Here is a 21,392-nt window from a genome sequence, read left to right on the forward strand (position 1 = left end):
TGTGGGACAAAATTACCGCAAAGAGCTATTTGATTGCAAAACAAGGGGTGCAAAACGATGCTGAAAGGAGAAGCAGAGAGAACATCTGAGGTTGCCCCCCTTGCGAACTGTATGGGGTGTGACTGTGACCTCTTGTTTTCCCGTGTGGCTCTGGCTGTCCCTTGTCTGTGTATCTCTGGATGTCAGTTCGCTCTGTTCAGGGAGTGAAACAAGTAACTTAAAGTAACTCATATTCCTGTTTCAAAAAAAGTGCGTAGCATATATTCACTTAAAACGCTGCTCATAATTTGGCGTTCAGAATCTTATGCTTGAAATATTTACCAAGAAACATGAGCGGGGTTGTTAGATAGCATTGAGAGAAGTTGGTCTTTGTAGACAAGGAAAAGATTTAAAGGTTGATTCTGAGTTTGTTGCTTTGTTATTTTTGTGTCTGTTCTAGGTGACTGCCAGTATTTTATCAGTGTTATTAGTTATGGGCTTGTTTGAAGCTCTACTGAAAATACACTTTTCTTATGTGAATTTGCTGAGCTGGTTGCTTTAAGTAAAACAGAATTTGTACCCAGGATATCAGCTTTTCTTTCCTTTCTCATAGGGATAATATATATGTACCTATTCTGTTTCTTGGAGGAAGCTGTTTTTCTTCAAAAAAACTTTGTATTTCTACATGAATGACTATGATGATGCACTTTGTATTTCTACATGAATGACTATGATGATGCAACTTTTCCAGCGAAGTATAAAGTTCTGGTCTTCTAGCTGAAGTTCTTGTAATTAAAGAGTAAGATGAGCTTATTTTAGGTTAGGTTTGACAATCTTTTCTATGTAGGCCGCGTAGAGTGTTACGAAGGAATTTAAGGTACATGCAAGTGAGTGGTTGTGCAGCAAGCTTAAGAAGATAGAAACAAATTTGGTGTCCTGTTCTGAACAACTTGCCATGTGTGCTTTTGTTAATTCTGAGAAATAACAGATTAACAAACTAAGTACAACTTAATGCTACAGTCTTGGGGGAGGGTGGTGATGAACATTAATGAGGTGCTTTAATAAAGTTCTTGAATCTGAACTACCGATATAAGTGGAATATGCTGCTCAATTCCTAGAGTTCATGAGGTGTGTTATCCTACACAAAGCCTGGAGATAGTTGTTAAGCTTTAAATGTATCTTGTGCGTTACATTTTTGCACAGAGGCTAGTCTAGTTGCTGGAGCTGGACATAATTTCAAGTTACTGAAGCTGTTATGGTTAATGTAGTATAGACTACAATTGTATTTATTCTGCTGTTAATTGCGCCATGGTCAGACATCTTACTGAACGTATACCCAAAGATAATGAGGGTGCAGAGAAGTAGTTAATCTAGTAATTGTGACAAATGAATCTCCAGAACAGAATCACAGAATTTTCTAGGTTGGAAGAGACCTCAAGGTCATCGAGTCCAACCTCTGACCTAACGCTAACAGTCCCCACTAAACCATTTCCCTAAGCTCTACATCTAAACGTCTTTTGAAGACTCCCAGGGATGGTGACTCCACCACTTCCCTGGGCAGCCTGTTCCAGTGCCTAACAACCCTTTCAGTGAAGAAGTTCTTCCTAACATCTAACCTAAAACTCCCCTGGCTCAACTTAAGCCCATTCCCCCTCGTCCTGTCACCAGGCACGTGGGAGAACAGACCAACCCCCACCTCACTACAGCCTCCTTTAAGGTACCTAAAAAGAGCGATAAGGTCACCCCTGAGCCTCCTCTTCTCCAGGCTGAACAAGCCCAGCTCCCTCAGCCGCTCCTCGTAGGACTTGTTCTCCAGGCCCCTCACCAGCTTCGTCGCCCTTCTCTGCACCCGCTCAAGCACCTCGATGTCCTTCTTGTAGCGAGGGGCCCAAAACTGAACACAGAACCATCAGAGTGGCCAGTTTCTAAACTGCCAGCAAAATCCAGATGAGTAATGAATCTTCTAATATTTGTCTCCTTTTAACTAAGGAAAGAGCAGCACAATCTGTTAGTGCAAATCAATGTGATCATTAAGGATTAATGTAGTATGATCCCATTCTGATATTACCCTCCCACCCACCACGACCTATCTATTCAGCAACCTCTGAAAAGTTCTGTAAGAAACTGTGTATGGTGTGCAGAAGTATTATTTTTACTTTCATTAGTACAATACAGGCTGCATTGATATAAGACTTACTTAGAAAGGTAATTCAAATTTAGATTTCAGGCCAACTAGAACTTATAAATACATTCAGCTCGGAGTCCCCAAAGCCGTTCATCTTCAGAACTTGGTTGTGTTTGACATCCTGAATGCCCAGAAGCCCACCAGGAGCTATGCACAGATACATTAGACAATACATTAGTGTTGTTAACCTCTCACAGTTTTTCAGAAAAAATAGGTACCAGCAGTGTTTTCAGAAGTTAAAATAATACATAGTTTGCCTTAATTGGCAGATGAATCAGTTGATATTTTTTCTTCTGGAAGTGTCATCTTTATAGAGGCAAAGGAATGGAAACATTGAAGTAGGTTATTTGCTAACACATAAGCAGTTCACTTCAGATACGTATTCATTTAGGTTTTCATTTCTGCATAACTTAAGTATTGTTTTTCTATCATAATAGGAAGGTGAGGAGAGGGCTCAGTAACTGCAGTTACTCAGTAAGTATCTTTATTATTTTGATATTCCAGTTAAATAATACTGTTCCCTCCAGTTTCCTCCCTGTCACCCCCAAAAGTGTGGGAACATGGTTCCTATTGTGGAAATCAGTTTAAAAATTCATATAATGTATTGCAACTGGCACCTCATTTTGGCAGTTTTCTTGAGTAGGATTTAACTTGAGCGGAATTGGAGGAAAACCAGAATCTTCCCACATGCCATGTGACTCCCAGAAATAACAGTTCTGTGTTGAGGTTGTTAGGAAAAGTTATGAACATCTGAGAATGGCTGTGAGTGAAACACGTTTGTTCTTCCAGGAGGAGGAAAAGAAGTCTCTGGCTAATTACAAAATTTTAGTCCTTTTTTTTTCTCAAAAAGTTTCAAGTAAATTAAGATGATGAATTCAAGATAGTGTATCTTCCTGCTTTACCAAATCAGAGGGACTTTTGCTTCCCAGAAATTAGAAGAGCCCACGTGATGCTATCATAAGACTTTTTTGCCAATTCAAAATGGGAATATCCAAAATATTCTTCTTTGTGGTAGTAGTAGTATTCATGAATAGGATGACCATATCCCTCTAAAATTAAGAGCAGCATGCCCAGTTATTGGCAGGAATGCTCCCCGACACATGCACACCCTTCAATGGTAGAGGTCTTTTTAGTTTAATTCTGTGTTCCCTCTGGCAGAATGCAGTCTGCAGTGGAGGTGTGCACTGAAGCTCTCTGTTTTTGCAGGCGTGAGCATTTCTGCAACTCCAGGCTTTTTGGCAGAGATCTCTCTTTTAAGGATGAAAATATTTGGACATATGTCATTTGTCACAATAACCAAATTCTGACCTGTGTAGGTTTCCTGTGTGTGGTTTGTGCTTTTTTCCTAGCAAGAGTTCCGCTGCTCAGGAGAAATCAAAAGAAATATGAATGGCATCTCTTAAAAAATGAACAAAAAAGCCTTGTCATTATTGGGTATTTGTTTTATTTGCTTTGTTTTCATACAAGGTCATCACTCAATAAGCCTAAGCCTAATTTGTAATTAGTCAGTAGAAGATCAGACCAAGACTCTCAAAGCTTTTTGGCTTGGAAATCTTAGGTTTTGGATCTGTCACAACATTTTCTTGTCAGGTAGGTCTCTCACCTTTTGAGACTAAGGTGAGAATGGAATTAAAGGTGTGTGAGTGTTGAGATGACCTCCGTTGCTGTAAACATCTCATTTCTGTAAATATCAGAAATAGAAATCAGTGGTGGTGGGGAAATATAGAATGAATTTCAATACCTAATACTGCTCAGTATCAAATGGATTGGATCTATACCATAAAAATGTCTTTACCTATGAGCGTGTTCATTATCTCAGTTGGCAAAGGGAAAGATAATTGCATGGTCAAATTGTACTTGAATATGAGTTTAGTGATTTCTTGTATAACAGTGGTATTGAAAAATGGGGTAGTGACAATGCTTTGAGGTGACCTATTATGAGAAGCTGCTCTTGGTGGTATTCCACAACATAAAATACAGTGATTTTCAGGATAAATTTTTAACTATTGCTTGCTCCTATTTCTCTTTAAATCAAGTTAAAGATAAATACAACTACAAGTACTCATGTTAGTGTATCTAATTTTAGAAAACTAGCTTCAAGGACAGTAAAATACAGTTGCAGGGCTGTGGCTTCTTGAGGATACAGTTTTAAGGAATGATGTCTTTTTACCTATTGTCACTCATGTTATTGTATGCTAAACTGACATGCAGTATGAGTTGCTTCATTTTGTTCAGAGAATTACAAGTAGTAGCATATTTTATCTATACTCACTTCTGAAGCTTTTTTCCAGGGTCTCTGTTGCCTGAAGTCTTTATTCCATACATGTAGGAATGTTTTTAAATTTTTTTTTTTTTTTTACATTTTTTTATTCTTAAAACTGTCTTGAATTCGAAACAGATGCTATTTAAGAATATATTTAGACTGGTAATAAATAAAGATATGTACCCGTTGCTACTGCCTCACTAGGAAAAATATTCTGTAATTAGAAAGTTGGTGGTGTAGATTATTTATCTTCTGAAAAATCTGAGTTATTTAGTCGTTTATGCTACACATAAATAATAAAGTACTTTTTAAAAATTCACTGTTTAGTATTACAGCTTTGGTGTCTCACACTTTGATCCTTGACCAGCAGGTGGCATTTGCTACTGCACTTAAATGCAGGCATGAATTAAATTTTGTAAACACAATATTAGTAACTTTCAAACAGCAAGATTTCTCTATATTTTAGCTGTATTTGGGGTGCCTGCATGTTTCTGTAAAGCTTGATGATTTATTATGAGCATGTAAGAATCTTTGAAATCCCTGCTTACACATTCTGCAGTTTAGGGTTCAGTGGCATCCCCTCCACTTCTAGTTAATTAAATACCATTTTTTTCACTCTGATGTGGATGATACCGGTAGATGTACATTGGTTCAGTTTTTCTCCTTTTCTGTAGAATATCTGCTGCCATTGAGCCAGCTGGCAGGAGCAGAGGGAGCAGAATGCTCTCCAGGGCTGTCTGTAATCCCCTTGGTAAGGCAGAGGAACATGGGATCTGTTTCTAATACGAGTAAAGGTGTCTGTATCGCCACATCATGTGACCAAACGTTTTGTACTTTAGACCATGCTTTCTAAAGGCCACTATTGTGTTCTAGTTTGCATTCTGTACTCCTTGACTTTATTAAAAAGCATTATCCTTTCTGATGAAGTAACTTAACATATTTAGCTCAAAATGGGGTCAGTTTGTTTTGTTTTGTTTTCCTCTAGGGATTATGTCTTGGCAGACAACTGTTTTATGCAAGTATAACAAAAAATACCTATGCAGGTATTGGGGTACTTTCTCTTTTGCTGAAAACTAAGAGGGTTTTAGAGAATTGTGAGTATGTCAAACTATCTTAACTTGTGCTAGGAAATGAGCTGCTTGAATAACTCCATACAATTACGATCTGGAAGGGCCTGTACTAAGCAGGATTCCGCAAGTTCTTTCAGAAGATATCTTGTACTTAAGTGAAAGCTGATACTTCAAAGGTGGATATTCGCTAAAGTTTGTTTTTTTTACAGAATGATTGTGTAATCTATTCATATTCTGAAACCTCTGTCTGGCAGCGTGACCGCTACTGATCAGTGCAGACGGCAAGCACCGGTGACCACATCACCTCGAAGGAAGCTGTCAGAGAAGCGAGGAGGAAGGAGCCAAGTTAGAAAGGAGAGGAATGCGATTCTCTTTGGCAGGAGTGGCCATCTTTTCAAAGCAAGTTTGTCAGTTCTGTGGAAGATTTGGCTTGTAACAAGAGTTTTCTGTCCTCTAACTTGTCAGGACTAGATCTGGGATTATGACTACAGAATACAAGCTATTTGACTTAAAAATAACACAGATATGTGTCAATAGAACTGAGGAAACTTGATCTGCTGCCAATATGCAAGTGGAAAACCATGTTGTCTTGAATGATGAATTTGTCAAAATTTGAAAAGAAAACTGACAGGAAAAATGAGAATTTTTAGTTTACCTATTAAAAGTCAGATGCTGAATACAAGGAGTGTTTGGCTTTTTTCTTTTTCGTGTGTAATTTTTTTTCCTTTTGTATGATCATGGAAAAAGAATAAACAATGTTGGTGGAGAACACAAGCCTTAATTTATGCTTCCTGGTGAGAGATGAAGGTATAAGATGTCTGATGCAATTAGGCCTGCATACAGTAGATGCCAGTAGAGGTCTACTGAGTCAAAATAGAAATAAGACCAGCATTGCCATAGCAACAACTTCCTCTTGGCAGTCCTATTTATAGCCGTGCTGCAGTCCCAGCTTTAGTACTGCTCTCAGAGGGGCTCTCTAATAAGGGTTAGCCTTGTTTGAAACAATGCACATATGAAGGTACACTAAGACGGCATGGGTGTACATTTCTGTTGAAGTTTCATATATAAATTTTAAAACATCTTTGTTTTGAAGAGGAAAGCCATTAAATCTGCAAGGCACTAGCAAATACTGCTCTTCCTTTCATGCATTTAAAAAGAAATGCAAGCTAGTGACATAGTGCTGGATGCACAGTGAAAATCAAAATACATCTGCTTTTTCAAGAAGCCTTTTTCTGCCTCTATTTCTACCCATAATTCTTTCTGAAATATGCGTGCCTGGCAAGACTCAAAATGAACTGTGGTTAATAACAATTTGTGATAAAATTCTTATTTTTAGTTGTTACAGTACACACTTGATAGAAAAGGATATAAACGATTAAGTTTTATGTAATTTGAGACAGATTATACATGTCTTCTCCAATTTATACAACAAAACACTCTAGGTTCTTTAGTACATATTATTTAAAAGATTATAGAACTAAACAATTTTCTGTTTTCTAATTGAAAATTAGACAATGAAGTTATTTTCCTTTTTAATATATGTTGGCACTATCTTTCAACTTACAAATAATTTATTGGCCAACAGGAGAGCTGCTATATTCAGCAATATCTACAAGTTCTTAAAAATTGAGAAACCCTCCCTAACAATTTGTGTCAAATAATTGCTTGCTCCTGATTTATAAATAATAATAAAGTTGGACCTTTGTAGAAATAAGTGGTGCGTAAAGGGAAAGATGAAGCCATCTATTTTAAAAGCAAATAAATTGTCTTTAACCTCTAGGAAAAAAATATGCTTAAGCAGGCAAGTTGACTCAGCTCTGTAGCTAACTGGGAAAACACTAAATTGGCAGATTAGAATTAAGACCTAAATATTAGTTACCTGGGAGTGATCTGGAATTTCTTACATCATAGTTCTAGTTTTCAAGATCCTGTCAAGGAATATAGTTCATTGTCTTAAAAACTTATCTTCTCTGTGGTTTTTATTGTAAGATATTCCTGGTTAGCCTTCATGCAATTGATGGGAAGATGTTCCAGTTCTGACACTGTAAGGGAGCTTCAGTTCTGTGAATGGCATTAGTTCCTAGGAGTGAGATAAATGCATTTCAGCAACATATAGTCGTGCTGTAGTTTTTCATATTATTTCACTTAGTACTATAAAGTTCAGGGAGATCATAGTAACTCTTATGGGGGAACACTTTAAATACTTTAAAGCTATAAGAAGTGAATATAGAAAAATGCGCACGAAGCAGGAATGTACAGATGATACTGTTACTCAGCCATCTCTATGTTCTTGGAGGAAAGGAGGGTGCTCTTCCTTGACTGTTCATTTTTAAGACTTGAATGGTAGGGGCGGAATTGCTTCCTAGAAACTTCCTAGAAACAGAAATGATGTGGTAGCAGAAATGATTAAAAAAGAAATAGTCTATCTTGTTATGTTATTTTTGACTTTTTTTTCAGTAAGAAGCTGAAAGTCTCTGGCTGGGTTATACTGCTGTGCTTTGTTACCAGTGTCTGAAATATGTACTCTGGGTTTCGGCTGCTGGGAAATGCACACTAGGCTACGGGCTGGCAGGAAAAGTGCAGATGGATTTGTTGCCTTTTACAGATTAACGCACCACAGTGCTAGCCTGTTTCTATGGCTGTCACTGTTATGTTCTGTTTGTTTTTTGTTTTTTTATAAAGCTACAGGATGGTACATTAAGAATTTTTACTGAAACGTTCTTTATCAAAATACTATAATTTACACATGTAATATAAATATTCATAGCTCAATCTCCTACCCACATCTGGTTTTTTAGTGTGTTTTAAAACTTCCAAGGCTTAGTGACTAGAGTTAAGTGAAAATAAAATTTCTACCTAAAGGAAGTTTTTACCATTTCGTTGTTGGTTTGGGTTGCAAGATGGAGAGAAGTTGGATCTTCATTATCTCTTATAGAACAGGCACTTCAGATACCTGTTAGAAAGGAGCTGCTTCAGTGCTTCTACTTTTCCAATGTGACTAACACATTCCTTAAATTGTACCCCTAGCCTGCTTGAGCCGACTGGTACTCAGGAAGAGGTGTCAGTAGCTCCATGTGCACATGGCTGGTGTCCTGTCACGCACCAGAGCTGCGAACACCCTGCCAGGAGCTGTGTCTGGGCAGCTCAGGCTTGGTGTGCGAACAAAGAGCAATTTTCAATGGTGCTCAGCTCTAGGAAATTATGGACTGCAACTGGCCAGCTGTAAGGTCTTCAAACGTTACATATTTTAGGAAATAAAGCGGTTTGTTTTTTGTTTTTTGTTTTTTTTTTCTTTTTTTCTTTTTTAACAGAAAAGTTTCCTAGGTCACAGACTGTAGTGTAAAAATCATTCAGTGAGAGTTAAATGCATCTTCATCAGGCCTGGCATTACATGGGTCACACCTGTGCACAGGGGTTGACATACACCTGAGCTGACTTTGGTTGTACTGAGGTGGTAGAACATGGGGATGGTGGTGGTGTGGATGGGGCACAGCCTCCTTCCTTTCTTGGAGGGCATACCACCTTAACGACAGGCACTGCACGGCTCTAGATCAAAGCTGGCCCTGGTTCTTCTTCCAGCTCGGAGCAGCATGAGTAAGATGACCTCAGGTCTGTTTGCAGATGTCTGTGTAAATGTTTAATTGTATTTAAAGATTTACAAAGTGTTCTAAGGAAAAGCACTATTGGCTAGCGAGTGAAAATCCTAAGACAAGCACAGGTACAGAATTTTGTCTCTGACAAAGAATCATTTGTTGCTGATTACTGAGCTTTTGGGGAGTAAAATACTATGTCAGAGCTGGTGTACTCCATGCTTACCATATATAATATTTAAAAAAAATAATAATACTTGGTGTGAATAAATCAATGCTGAATTGGTTTGGAAGTATTGGTCTGTCGATAAGATGAAAGATTAGCTAAAAGGAAATAGGAGGTTCCACCTCTGAAAACTGTGGATGTCATATGAAGACCCTAAAGTCCACATGGGATGTGGGCATCGAAGAAAGTCAGTGCGGTAGTGTTTTGTGTTGTCCTTGGGCAATGCTGATCAATGCCAAAAAAATTCCTCTATTACAAAAGCACATTGCTATCTGTTCTATCAGTGCTTGAATAATAAATGATGAGTGTGACCAGTACTTTTTTTTTCATATTTTGCTTGTGGACCAGAATGTCTGTGATGGTATCTATTGGTAGTATTTTTAAAAAAAACACTAGTAAACCCAAGTTTCCTCCTAGGCTATCTTTTAATAATCTATTTTTGATAGCCTGTTTTCACTTAAACCAGTTCACTTCTGTCGTCTCAGAGGCTGGCTGTTTCTGCTCCCTAGTTTTGATACCTCATTCAAGTGTCCGGGTTAGTCACTTGGGTGTATTCAAAACTCTTAATTTTGGTGGGCAGAGATGCTCTTCAGCAGTTCTCACATCTCTTGATTTGACACTAGAGGGTTGGTAGACTCTAACACACATAATGTGAAGTGATGTGAATTTTGTAAATTACCTTTCCTGAGATCAGGGGAGCTAAATGTGTGAAAGACACTTGTGCAAAAGATAAGGTGACAGTACTGTGAAAAAAAAGGTGCGGAATCAGGGGAGGGGAAAATGATGAGTACTAGAGGAAGCAGTAAAGGTCAGGGAAAATAAAGTTGCTTGGAAGGATTCCCTGGACGCACAGACACTTACTGTAAACTACAGGGGAGTATGGCTGTGCAAATCCAGAGGGGCTCTTCCAGTTCTGAAATGTTCACTGGATGGGAAAACAAGCATGCTGTTGTCTTTAACTCTTGTAAATATTTCTTATATGGAAGCTGGCATAGCATTGCTCCACCATAAAGTGATTGGTTATATGTGGTATATAAGCTATCTGCTCTCTGCCTATTCATGCCCCCAGTAAGGTAAGCTAACCCTCACGGTCATCACTAGTTCCTGTTTTCGGCAGCAAAGCCTTGAACCTGGGAGGTGTCATGGAAGTCAGCAATGATCCTGAGACAAAGTAGGTAAAAGCCAGGAAGGCTTAAGGTAAAAAATTACCTTTGGTGGGCTGGGATCCAGGGGAGGCTGCAGCACCAGAACCTAATAGGAGAGAGCAGCCTGGTCACCCACAAGACAACGGGTTCTCATCCAGATTTGCAAAGCAATGTGTAAAGTGTCAGTATTTAGACAAGTTGGTCCTGAATTTTGAACAGGTGCTGGAAGAAAAAAAAAATCTAGAGTATATCTAGAGCCTGCATTTCTGTGCTTTGTGCAGGGGCTAGAAATTTAAACTGTTCCCCTGACTGGGGTCAATGGTGACAACTCTAAGTTACTATTTTGAGGAATGCAGCCCGATCTGTAAAGTCTGTTCTTCAGCATTTTTATTGTTTCATCATTAATATAGGTGGTTTTCTTGTCATAGTTTTTTTTTTCTGAAAATGCAGAGCTGTTATGAAATAGTTATGTAATGTCCAAGGATGGATATCTGCTGCATTTGGAAACTATTCAGTGAGAAGTATGGTGGTGAAAAATAAGAGGTGTATCATCAACATGTTGACTGTAAGACAGGAGACAGATTGTGAAAAGTTATTTCAATCTTACTTAAGAATAGTTCTAAATTTTTAAGAAACCACGTCTTATATGTGCTGAAGATACACTGGGAAAGTTGCCCAATGTATGTATTTCCATTTTCACAAAAATGGATTTTTAGTATTACTCATTGTAAGCATGCAACATTACATAATTTTAAAAGTTAATATAATTCAGCATTAAATACCACTTTCAATTTATTTTCCCAATGTTCTGAACCATTAAGAATGACGCTCTCTAGACTTAGTCTGCAGTTGAAAACATTCAAATTTCTTGTGAATGAAAAATCCTCCTTGTGTAATTCCACAAGACTGCACTCAAGGCTTTGACATAAGCAATGTCAGGAGCCAGTGACCGTGACTTTGTGACTCCTTCCAGCTACCTCTGGAGCTGGGAGAGTGAGTATGCGGCTAGATAAGGGTCTGCCAGTGCTGTTCTGGGAGCTTATTACTGAAAAAGCTAAAATCATTTGGTTCATTCTTGGAGTAAGTAGAACTCAGTATGGGTAAGTATAATGTACTCTTGTTTGCATGAACATTAGAATTCAAATTGTCTGATTTTCCTCAAAGGAGGAAAACAATATATTTTTTGTGGTAATGGTTTCTTCAGCAGTTTCTGCAAGCAACCACGTTGTTTAGAAAGTTGCTTAGTTGAAAACATGGGATTGTTAATGATTAGATTACAGCTGGTTAAGCTGTGACAGTGATGTTAGTACTCCATTTTACTAACAGGGTATGAACTGCAGAATAGTCACTTTTTTTTTCATGCATGGTTGCGGTAAGTTAAAAATATATACATATCTGGCTTCTGATCTTCAGAATAAGTTGTTTATGGTATTTTAATTTTTTTTAAATGTATTTTACTATAAAATACATGCACTAAAAAGCTGTGAAAATCTACAGCAGTTATTGCAGTTGTTTGGTTTAAAATTATAATAATTAAAAAAACAGTTTTCAATTGACATGAAAAGAGACTCTTAACAGTATAAAACAGTGCATTATACAGGTTTTCTTAACAGGAAGTAGACCAGAGCAGTGGTTAGAAAACACTGCATACAGGAAGTTTGACACATGCGTAGCTCTTAGTGTTTCTGACTTGTCCAGCTCCTTTTAGATATTTTCTGTTTTGCTTTTCTAAAAGTCGCCAGTGCGTATAGATGGCAGCTCAGAAGGAGGTACCTTGTAACCAGTGCACAGGGACTGCCACCGCGCTCCAGAGACTGGAAGGTTTCGCTAACCGCCTCTTCCATAGGCACTCAAAGGGTGGTACACATGAACAGAGAGTGCCTCTGGAAAATGAGAGCCATTTCTCTGAACTTGCTGTCCTATGGGACAAATCAAGTAAGTAGGTTCCTTTGTTTATTTTATAGATATTCTGTCTTCAATTTGCATAGCAATTGAAGAGCGTGCATGTTAGTGATTGAATATGAACGTTGCTCTGTGATACATTCCAGGGACGACTTTGCAATTCATTATCTAAAGGCATTAATTTGAAGAGTAACATACTGCATCATGCACAGAGAAGTGGGGGGCTGTTTCATGGACTGGGTGGCTGGCACTAGAATTTATGGCTGGTCCCGTTCTGTTAAAGCACAGATGACATGTTTTAGCAAGCCCTCACCCCAATTTTTACTTCTAAATTACTTCCTTTATTTTCAAATTAAATCTGCTAGTTCAGCAGAAATAGAAAACTTGTTTAAAATTATAATGTTTGAACTTTGGAGTGTGCAGACATGGCTGCACAGATTACACTTATTATAGGGTTTTTATTTTTTTCATTTTATTGTGAATGATATATCAGAATGCTCTATACAGTAGTAAACAAAATTGTGTTTAGTTTCAAATATGATGAATAGCATTAGCTGTAATTTCTTAATTAGTTAACAGTTGAATTAGTTATTAGTTAACAATATGCATTTGTATGGACTAAAACTTTCCATGATTGCATTTTGGCTAATAAAAGAGATTTCAGAAATATCACAATGTAAGTAAATTGCCATTTGATTATTTTTTCCTTGTACAGCAATGCATTTTTTGCAAAGTAATTATCTCTATGGTTAAATCCTCATTTTAAAATGTTGCAGTATGGTAATTGATGATAATTCTGTTCCAAATTTCAGATTCATTGATGGATTTGGGATAGCACAGTTATTTCAATCGAAAATAGGCCTTATTTGAAATGCCTAACATCAGTGTTAGCATGAAGAAAATCAGCATTTATACATCTTGCTTTCAGTTTGAAATGGTTTATGAGCTTGGAATGAATCTGTTCTCAGAGGATAAGCAGTAAACATGGAAACAAAAAAGTGTTAATGCATTGACCTAAAATAGATGAAATCTAGGTCTTCAGAATGAGATGGAAAAGGATTGACTAGTTTTGTTAGGAAGATAAATGTTGAAAGTACATAAACTCTGAGCTTCCACTTCTCCAAAATATTTTCAGCTCAGTAAAAATAGATTCTAACTTCTGTTTACGTAGAAGCTCTTTTTTATGTAAATAGCTATTTGAAAAAATAACATTGAAGCACTTTTGTTTATATAGTGGAGAAAAAAATGGTATTGACCTACTGACATTCACAAATTGTGACCTGTTTGTGTACAAGTCTCTGCTGTTTTTTTTCTCTGTCTATTTAAGGCAAGCTTCCTTGTATGACATGCGTGATGAGGAAATGGACTGTCGTGTCTTTCGATGATAAACATGGTGAAAATAGTTGTTCTTTGAATGCCATTTTGAGTAATAATTAAACACAGTGGCTGGCATGTAATTTTTCTGAAGAAAACTTACTGAGCTGGTAGCTGAATATTGGTTATCTTGTAGCTTTAGTTTCAGGATGACATTTTGGATATTTATCCTGAATCTTAACTCTCTATTTGATGATTAGTAAAAGATTAAAAAATAATAATAATTGTTGGTACACATGGACTAAGCCTGCATTTTAGGATTCTCGTTTCACTACCACCGTGGCTTAAGGAGTGACAGAAAGTAAAGGGCGCTTGTATGTCTGTCTGCTACTGACTCGCAGTTGTGTCTGCAGAAAAATGCATCATCTGTGACGATTCTTTGCATCATTACAAAGGAAAAATGTAAGAGAAACAGTTATTTTCCACCTGACAATTCAATGTCATAGAATCATGTTGGGTCACCTGAAATCAGGTTGCTGATTAATTTCACAGAGTTTAATGAATAAGCAGTGCTCTGGAAAGATACTGGTGTTTGTTTTGTAAGGATATTTGGATATTCTCAACTGTTCTGCACGTGTAACTGCAACTTAGGGGATGTTCTTGTTAGGTTTTAGGTGAAGCTAAATAGCAGATGCTTAGTGTGAATTACTCCTGAGTTCAAGGCAAAAGCACTCCTTTACATTCCTTGAAAAAAAAAAAAAAGTTTGGAAAGGAGATTTTTGTTGTGGCTCTAGGTTTGAAGTTGAATTGATTTGAACAGAAAGTTAATATATTAACACAGCTGTAAAGCAGTATTATAACAGGTCTGTTTCTGTGTATGTCTTTGTACAAGCAGTTACTGCTAAAGCTCTGGGTTTGTTGAAGGTGAAGGAGTTGCTTGTTATCAGGTGGACTTCGCTAAGTGTTGTCAGTCATCAAGTGTTGTGGCCTAGCGTGCTTTCACATGTTGCCTAAGGCCTCAGGGTTTTTTTAGTTGTTGATTTTGAAATTTATTTAATTCCTTTGTTTCATTGTTTTGTTATTATAGAGCATACATTTTTTTTCGAACATGCCTTGCATTCTTAGTTAATGTATGAAATAGATTTGCTGTGTAAAATCCTTAGAATCCAGTAGGGGCAGAGATGGTATGGGATACCACAGGCCTTTGAATCTATTTTAAAAACTTGACTGAGTGCATGTGTGAGTGTACACATTGAGCTAGTAGTAATCAGGTCAGTTGTGCTGCACAGCCAGAAGATGAAAGGGATATGCTGGTGGTAGTCAGCAGAAGGATATATTTCACTCTCGGTTTCAGATGTCTTGATTTCTACCAATAGCAACTATGCAAAACCTATGTTTTGATTTTTTTTTTTTTTTTTTTTTTGAGTGAAGTGGGAACAGAAAGGACAATGAGGCTGCTCGGTTTTGAATGTAGAGGCAGCAAAATCAGTGTAAATCTTTTGTTCTTAAGCTGATACGGGTATTTTCCAAATCTGTGCAAAATAAGAGATCATAATAACAACTTGAAGTGACAGCAATGGTCAGGAGAGTCACCACTATTGCATCTTTCTGTCATCTTCAAATTCTTGTAGTCTCTAAATTATAAATGGATGGATGGTGAATAGTCAAAGGAATTCTGTTTGCTCTCTAACTGATTCAACATACCGATACACTTTTAAATGCTATGGAATATCTTACAGATTTATATAATTGCTAGATATATATATATGTAGGGAAAAATATATCCGAAATATGAAATAATGTACAGACTACATTGTGTGAATTGATTAAAGCTTTAGAATAACTACTAGTTGGGTACAAGTCAACAGATAATTCTGGTCTAAGGTTGCCATGGAAACAACCAGTGCTTGATATAATTGAGAACATCTTAAAACCTCCTGGTGTTTGCATGCTTTTTTTCCCCTGCCATTTTGAGTTGCTTTGGGCATGAATAGGTAGCACTGGTCAGAACAGAAGTAGTTAATGAGCAAAACCAAATATCCGTGTGCTGAATATTGATTTTAGTTTACTACTGCTATCTTGTGCTTCGCAGATTTTTGCATCAGAAGGAGCTCGTAAGGAAGAGAAGCTCTGGATTCTGTGTGCTTTCTCTTTCCAGTTAGTGTATAGTTGTGTTTAGAGATTGAAGCACTGATTTTTTTGTAGGGATTAACATACTTTATCAACTGTTGGATTAATATTAGGAGCAATATGTTTCTGAAAATAAGCTATTCAGCATGAATGGTAAGTCTTTTCTATTACCTTTGACACTATTTTTTGTTCTGTCTTCACAATCAGGAAAAATCTACCAGGTTTCCCTTTCTTGTCTGCATAGCTACATCGAGCACTGATCTCTTTGTTTTTGTAATCTACTTACTGTGGATTTCTATTAAAAATTACTAGTCTTAAAGATTAGTATTCTTATTAAACATCTTGTTTTGCATAATTAGTATTTAATATTTTAAATATTAAATATTTTAAAGCTTTATCTTAGAAATAACTGTTCCAAATCATTGAATAAGACACAGAATAAGATATGGTGAATTTTATAATTGAATGCTGTGTATGTCAGTTTACTTAATTTTCTGTGCCACTCATATTAAATTATTTTATGTTAATTGATACAAATTAATAAAAAAAACTTCTGAAATTATTGTAATTATCACCTAAAATTCGGAACTAGCTTTTGTTCTTTTTCATCTGAACCAGCTTATTCTTTTTTGGTCTTTATTCTTTCTAAATGATGGGATAGCAGAATAGTTCCGGTCATTCATGGAAGTAGGGAAGGGGAGCCTCATTAAAAATGAGATATTATAATATACCCAGGAAACTTATCAGGCAGGTAGTTACTTTCTAAAAACAGCGTGATTGATTATTATAAAGTACTTAATGCAATTATGAAGTGCTTTATTCTTCCTTGGAATATTAATGAAAGTTGCATCTAAATATTTAAATTACTTATATGCAATTTTTTAGAACAAGATGTCCGTGAAAATGGTTTGCAGAAAGCACAAATGCAATAGTATCTGGCATGATGCCTTATTGTTTCATGTGGATAATCTGGAGCTTTGCAAAATGACTTAAGTTTAGAGATTGCTTAAAAAGAAAAAAATAATCATGCATACAGGGTTTATATATGCCTGTGTGGTTTCGCTTTGTCCTACAAATTTAAAGGACTATTTTTACGAAGATTTCACTTTTGTACAAGGCATGAGATAGAGTGGGAGGAGTCATCCCACTGCCTTATCTAATACCAGTTTATATGTACTTATCTCATACAAATGTTTTGAGGTCATCTTCCCTGAAAAGGAAAGTGTTGCCATCATTTCCTCAGCATACAAAGTACAACAATATGCAAGTGTCAAAACCGGTACAGTTACAAGACAAATTACAAGAACTTTGCATATACGTTATGAAAATCTGTGTTACAGCATCATGACCGTGTAAGTAAACCTAAACGCAGGCTGTCCTGGAAAGAGGTGGTCCAGCCTCTGCCCTGTATGGATGCTGACAGGAGCTGGGCAGGGAGCTGATGGAGCCCTGTTGAGCACCTGCGAGCCAGCACAAGCACATGGCAGGGCCAAGAAGGCAGCCTCACCCCTTCGTGGCTCTCTTCCAAGCAAGGGGCAAACTTTAGCCATGCATTTCCTCAGCATCACACAGCCACGTTATTCCACGTGTGAAGAGGTCTTTATTTTAGAGTCAGGAAGGCTCTCTGTTTTTTCACTGATCACCATCACAATGCTGGCTTTTTCCTCAGCTTTTTGTCTGTTTCTCTTACAGTTGCAGCTTCCACCAGAATTAAGATTTGTGGAAGTCAGCTATAGCAATTTTAGATTTTGCTGCTTAAGTGTTTTTTTTCCTTCCTTTTTTATTGTGTTATGATGGAGCAATTTTATGGGAATAGTTTTTCTTTTCACAAAAAAAAATAGGTGAAAAAGAGGTTACAGGGGTTCATTTTGTTTATTTGCTTTTACCCCAGGAGCTTTATTCCACAATTTGCATCTGTAGATTATATTCATCTTGACATCCATGCTCCTAGGTCCATTAAAAATAAAAACAAATAGATGCAATTTTTTACAAGTGTCTGTTCCCAATCGAAAATATCTACAAATTAGAAGAGTAATTTTGACAAGGGAAAGGTGAATATCTCATGCTCCCTTGAGTGAGAATTATATTGTCTTCAGTACAAACATTTCCCCATTTCAAGTACTTTTGCTGTTTAGTGCACCTTTGTGGTTATCCTTGCTGTAGCAGTTTTACACCCTTTAAGTGGTTAAAACTAGATGCTGTCTTTGTAAAGGGTGGATGCAGGTGAAACTAATTCTAAACAAAAATGGCTTGCTTGCTTTTTTTTTTTTTTCCTCTCCTCTCCAAGAGATAAAAATTCCAAGAGATAATTTTTTTTTTTTTTCTGGGAAGACTGGGGAGAATGAAGAACTATTTGCCTTTCACGGGCCTTGTTTCTTGTTTTCCTTGGTTTACAGTTTGTTTTGGTTTGAAGAGCAGGACATTCCATAACAGATAAAGGACAGGTATTGTTCTGGCAGGTCTTGTGTTTCAGTAGCAATAGCCTTAATGCTCTTAGTAACATTATGTCTACAGTTGGGTAGTACTTTCAAAAACTGGCAATAAAGAGGAAATTGCTGATCCAGAAATGATACTTTTAGGATAGTAGTTGCCATATGTGCGTAGACAGATGGAGCAGTATGAGGAGTGTGAGCAATGCTAATAGCCTCCATCCGCCGAGTTACTGTCAAGCTTTGGAGGCACTGGAGAAGAGGAGCATTTCAGGAGTAAGGGCATAGTATTAATATCTTACCTGTGTGTGTTGCAGCCATCTTTTAAGAGCGGGGTACAACCAGCTCGCAGAAGTATTTGAAACTACAGCAGTTGAGCACTGGGGAGTGACATCACAGCAAAATAGGGTTGAGTGAAGGTTCCCATTGTGAGGTAATGGAAGAAAAGATGGGAATATGTAACAGAGGAGCCTTGAAGTTGAAGATCTGCTGTACGTTTGGACTAATTTATAAAAGTCCAATTTGGACTGACTGAATTCAGAAATTCATTATGAAGATCAGGGGACAGAACTGTGTTTGTCATTAGTTAAAAGAATTATTTCTAAAAATAATGTTTTAGAAAATTGTAAGATTAATGAGGAATCTAGAGGTGTTACACATCAGTACTGCTACCAAGCTACAGTTATTTATTTTCCCATTGACGTGGGTAGTTGTTGAGAAAGACAAAGGAACAATTTGTCCCCCTGCCGAAGAGACTGTGAAGAATGCATCTCATAGGATTAATGGTATCTTCCTTGCAAAACTTACCCAAAGGTACTAGTTAGCCTCTGACCATAGACTAGGTTAAGTTCTTAGATGTTGAGCTGGGTTCATGTTTTGTTCTGGTTTTCATATAAAATATCTGAAAAAAGAAAAAGCAACATGAGCTGCTTTGATGTAGTTCTTAAAACGCATCCCTACAGAGAACAGTCCCTCAGGGTGCTTAGTTTAGAGTATGGGCAAAAAAATGAATTTAATAAAATTTGGGTTGTTCCCAAAGGAATGGGTACCTGGTACATTGTAATCTTGCATCTCAGCTGAACTGTGGCTTACTTTTCTGTTATGATTCTTCCATATATATATATATATATATATATATATATATATATATATATATATATATATATATATATTTTAACAGATTTTCTTCTTGTTTTTTACTTTATATCTCAAATAGTTTATGTAATTATTTCTTGTTAGTTCCTCAAAAAATTGCTGCTGGTATTGCTGCTGTAAGCCAAAGTTTGCAGCATGCATTTCACATCTTTAATTGTTGAGGTCATTAAGAGGCGTTTTATAACCTGACCAATGGGTTTGGTACTTTCCTTTATTCATTCTTGTTTCTGAAAGCTCATTAAGAACTTGTATTTTCTTTGCTTTATTATTATTATTAATATTTACATTTTTGTAGGGTTTACGACTAAATTCTGTGCAAATTTTGTGCCTGCTTTTTATCAAAGTACTGACCATAAACCTGTTTTCTCTGAAGTTCCATTCATTATCAGAATGGATAGTGAACACTCTTATCTACTTTTCACCTACCCTAACCCTAAGGTGAACAAGAATTTGTTGTTCACTTGATGTGTTGAATAGTGAATTATGTTTATTTACATAAGACTTACTTCCTTATTCAGGAAGTCTCTGCTATCTAAGGTTATAAACGAACCTCTACTAATTGGCTAGCTACTGCAGGCAACCATTTCCTGTAAATATTGAAAATGAATATTGAAATATGATCTGCAGGAGATATGTCAGTGTTGTGATGTGTCAGATTCCCAAGTCTTGCAAAGAGATGAAGAGCTATTTTGCTGATATACTCTGACAGTTGTGAAGTTACTGATTCAAGTGCATGCATATGGGAGTGTGTATGGTTTTGTTAATGTAAGGGCTGGGACAAAGTCGTGTTGCAGGAAGTAGACTTTGAAATGAGCACAGTTAAACCAAGATTGGCGTATCTACTATTTTGATGCCTTGTATGAAATATTCAGAAAAAAATAAAAGCAACACTAAAGCTACTCTTCTTGAGTAACTTGTAAAATGCACCCAAACCGTGAACAGCCCCTGAAGGCGCTTAGTTTAGAATACAAGGAAAAAATGAGTTTAATAAAACTTGGGCTACTTCTAAAGAAAAGGGTATTTATTTGTGCATGAGTACATCTATTTTTATGAAGGATATTTTGCAGGAAATGTATCGGTCAATATGCAGACCAAGTAGCTACCTGCAGATTTTTGCATACAGTTTTTAGCTATCTAACCATAAAACACTCTCAGTGATAGCTGCCCAGTACTATGTGACTCTCTTCAGTCACGGAACTTTTATGAGGAGGGAAGGTGGGGCAGTAGTATAGAGAGGAAAGTTGGTGCTAGCCCATCAGTACTTACACTGCAGAGGGGTGGGAAGCTTAGCTGGAGTAAAACTGTAGGAGATGCTGTAAACATTTTGCTTAGTGTTTTTGAATTTATATTTAGCAGAATTTACTAACAACCTTTACCCAGGAATGTAGATAGAGTTATAACATATTTTCTAGTAGTGCCCTAGAAAATTTTGTTCTTGGAACTCATTCTTAAAATTTATTCTTTTTTTTTTTTCCCCACATGGTAACCATGGAAATATATGCACTGCAGAAAAAGAGCTGCTTAAAATTTCGCAATTTTACCACAGTTTTCAGTTTTCTTTGTGAAGTAATACCTATTATGTTTGACAGAGGAAGGAGGTCTTTGACACTACAGATTCTGTGATAGTTGCAGTGTTTTTGATTACTTGCTGGTTAAGTTCAGCTACAACTGTAGAGAGTGGTACTGCATAGATAATTCCCAGTTCCTTGCAAAGCATATCAACGTACAATAATTGAGGATTTCATATGTTAACACTTCTTCACATAACCTTTTGTTAAATTAGATGTATGATCAAATTTTATACATAGGGAGTGTTAAGCACTGCACTTGAAAGTAATTGTATTAAACTTATAATTTATTAATTTAAAATTTTACATTAAGAGAATTAACTTATAGAATAAGTGGAGATTAATAACTTAAAAATAGAATTATTACTCAAACCTTTCCAGTAGTCCAGTGCAATTCGTTCAGGTTGTGTTAAACTAGCACAAACTGGCAGTACTT

At 36.7% G+C, this 21,392-nt stretch overlaps 1 protein-coding gene across 2 annotated transcripts in view; it reads left to right on the forward strand.

Moving 5' to 3' along the window:
- Nucleotides 1-21,392, forward strand: part of PRKACB (protein kinase cAMP-activated catalytic subunit beta) — a gene marked incomplete at its 5' end in the record, with an annotated part of 69,180 nt that overhangs the window by 21,646 nt on the left and 26,142 nt on the right. The window contains one exon of one of the 2 annotated variants that reach the window (XM_084291386.1): nucleotides 12,210-12,393. The exons of the other annotated variant lie outside the window; for it this stretch is intronic. Within the exon in view, the coding sequence (XP_084147512.1) occupies nucleotides 12,210-12,393 (184 nt within the window). Of the gene's footprint in view, nucleotides 1-12,209; nucleotides 12,394-21,392 lie in introns of those variants that run through there. 2 annotated transcript variants of the gene reach the window in all.

This window comes from Netta rufina (assembly GCF_964035555.1).
Source record: "Netta rufina genome assembly, chromosome: 8".
NCBI lineage: Eukaryota > Metazoa > Chordata > Aves > Anseriformes > Anatidae > Netta > Netta rufina.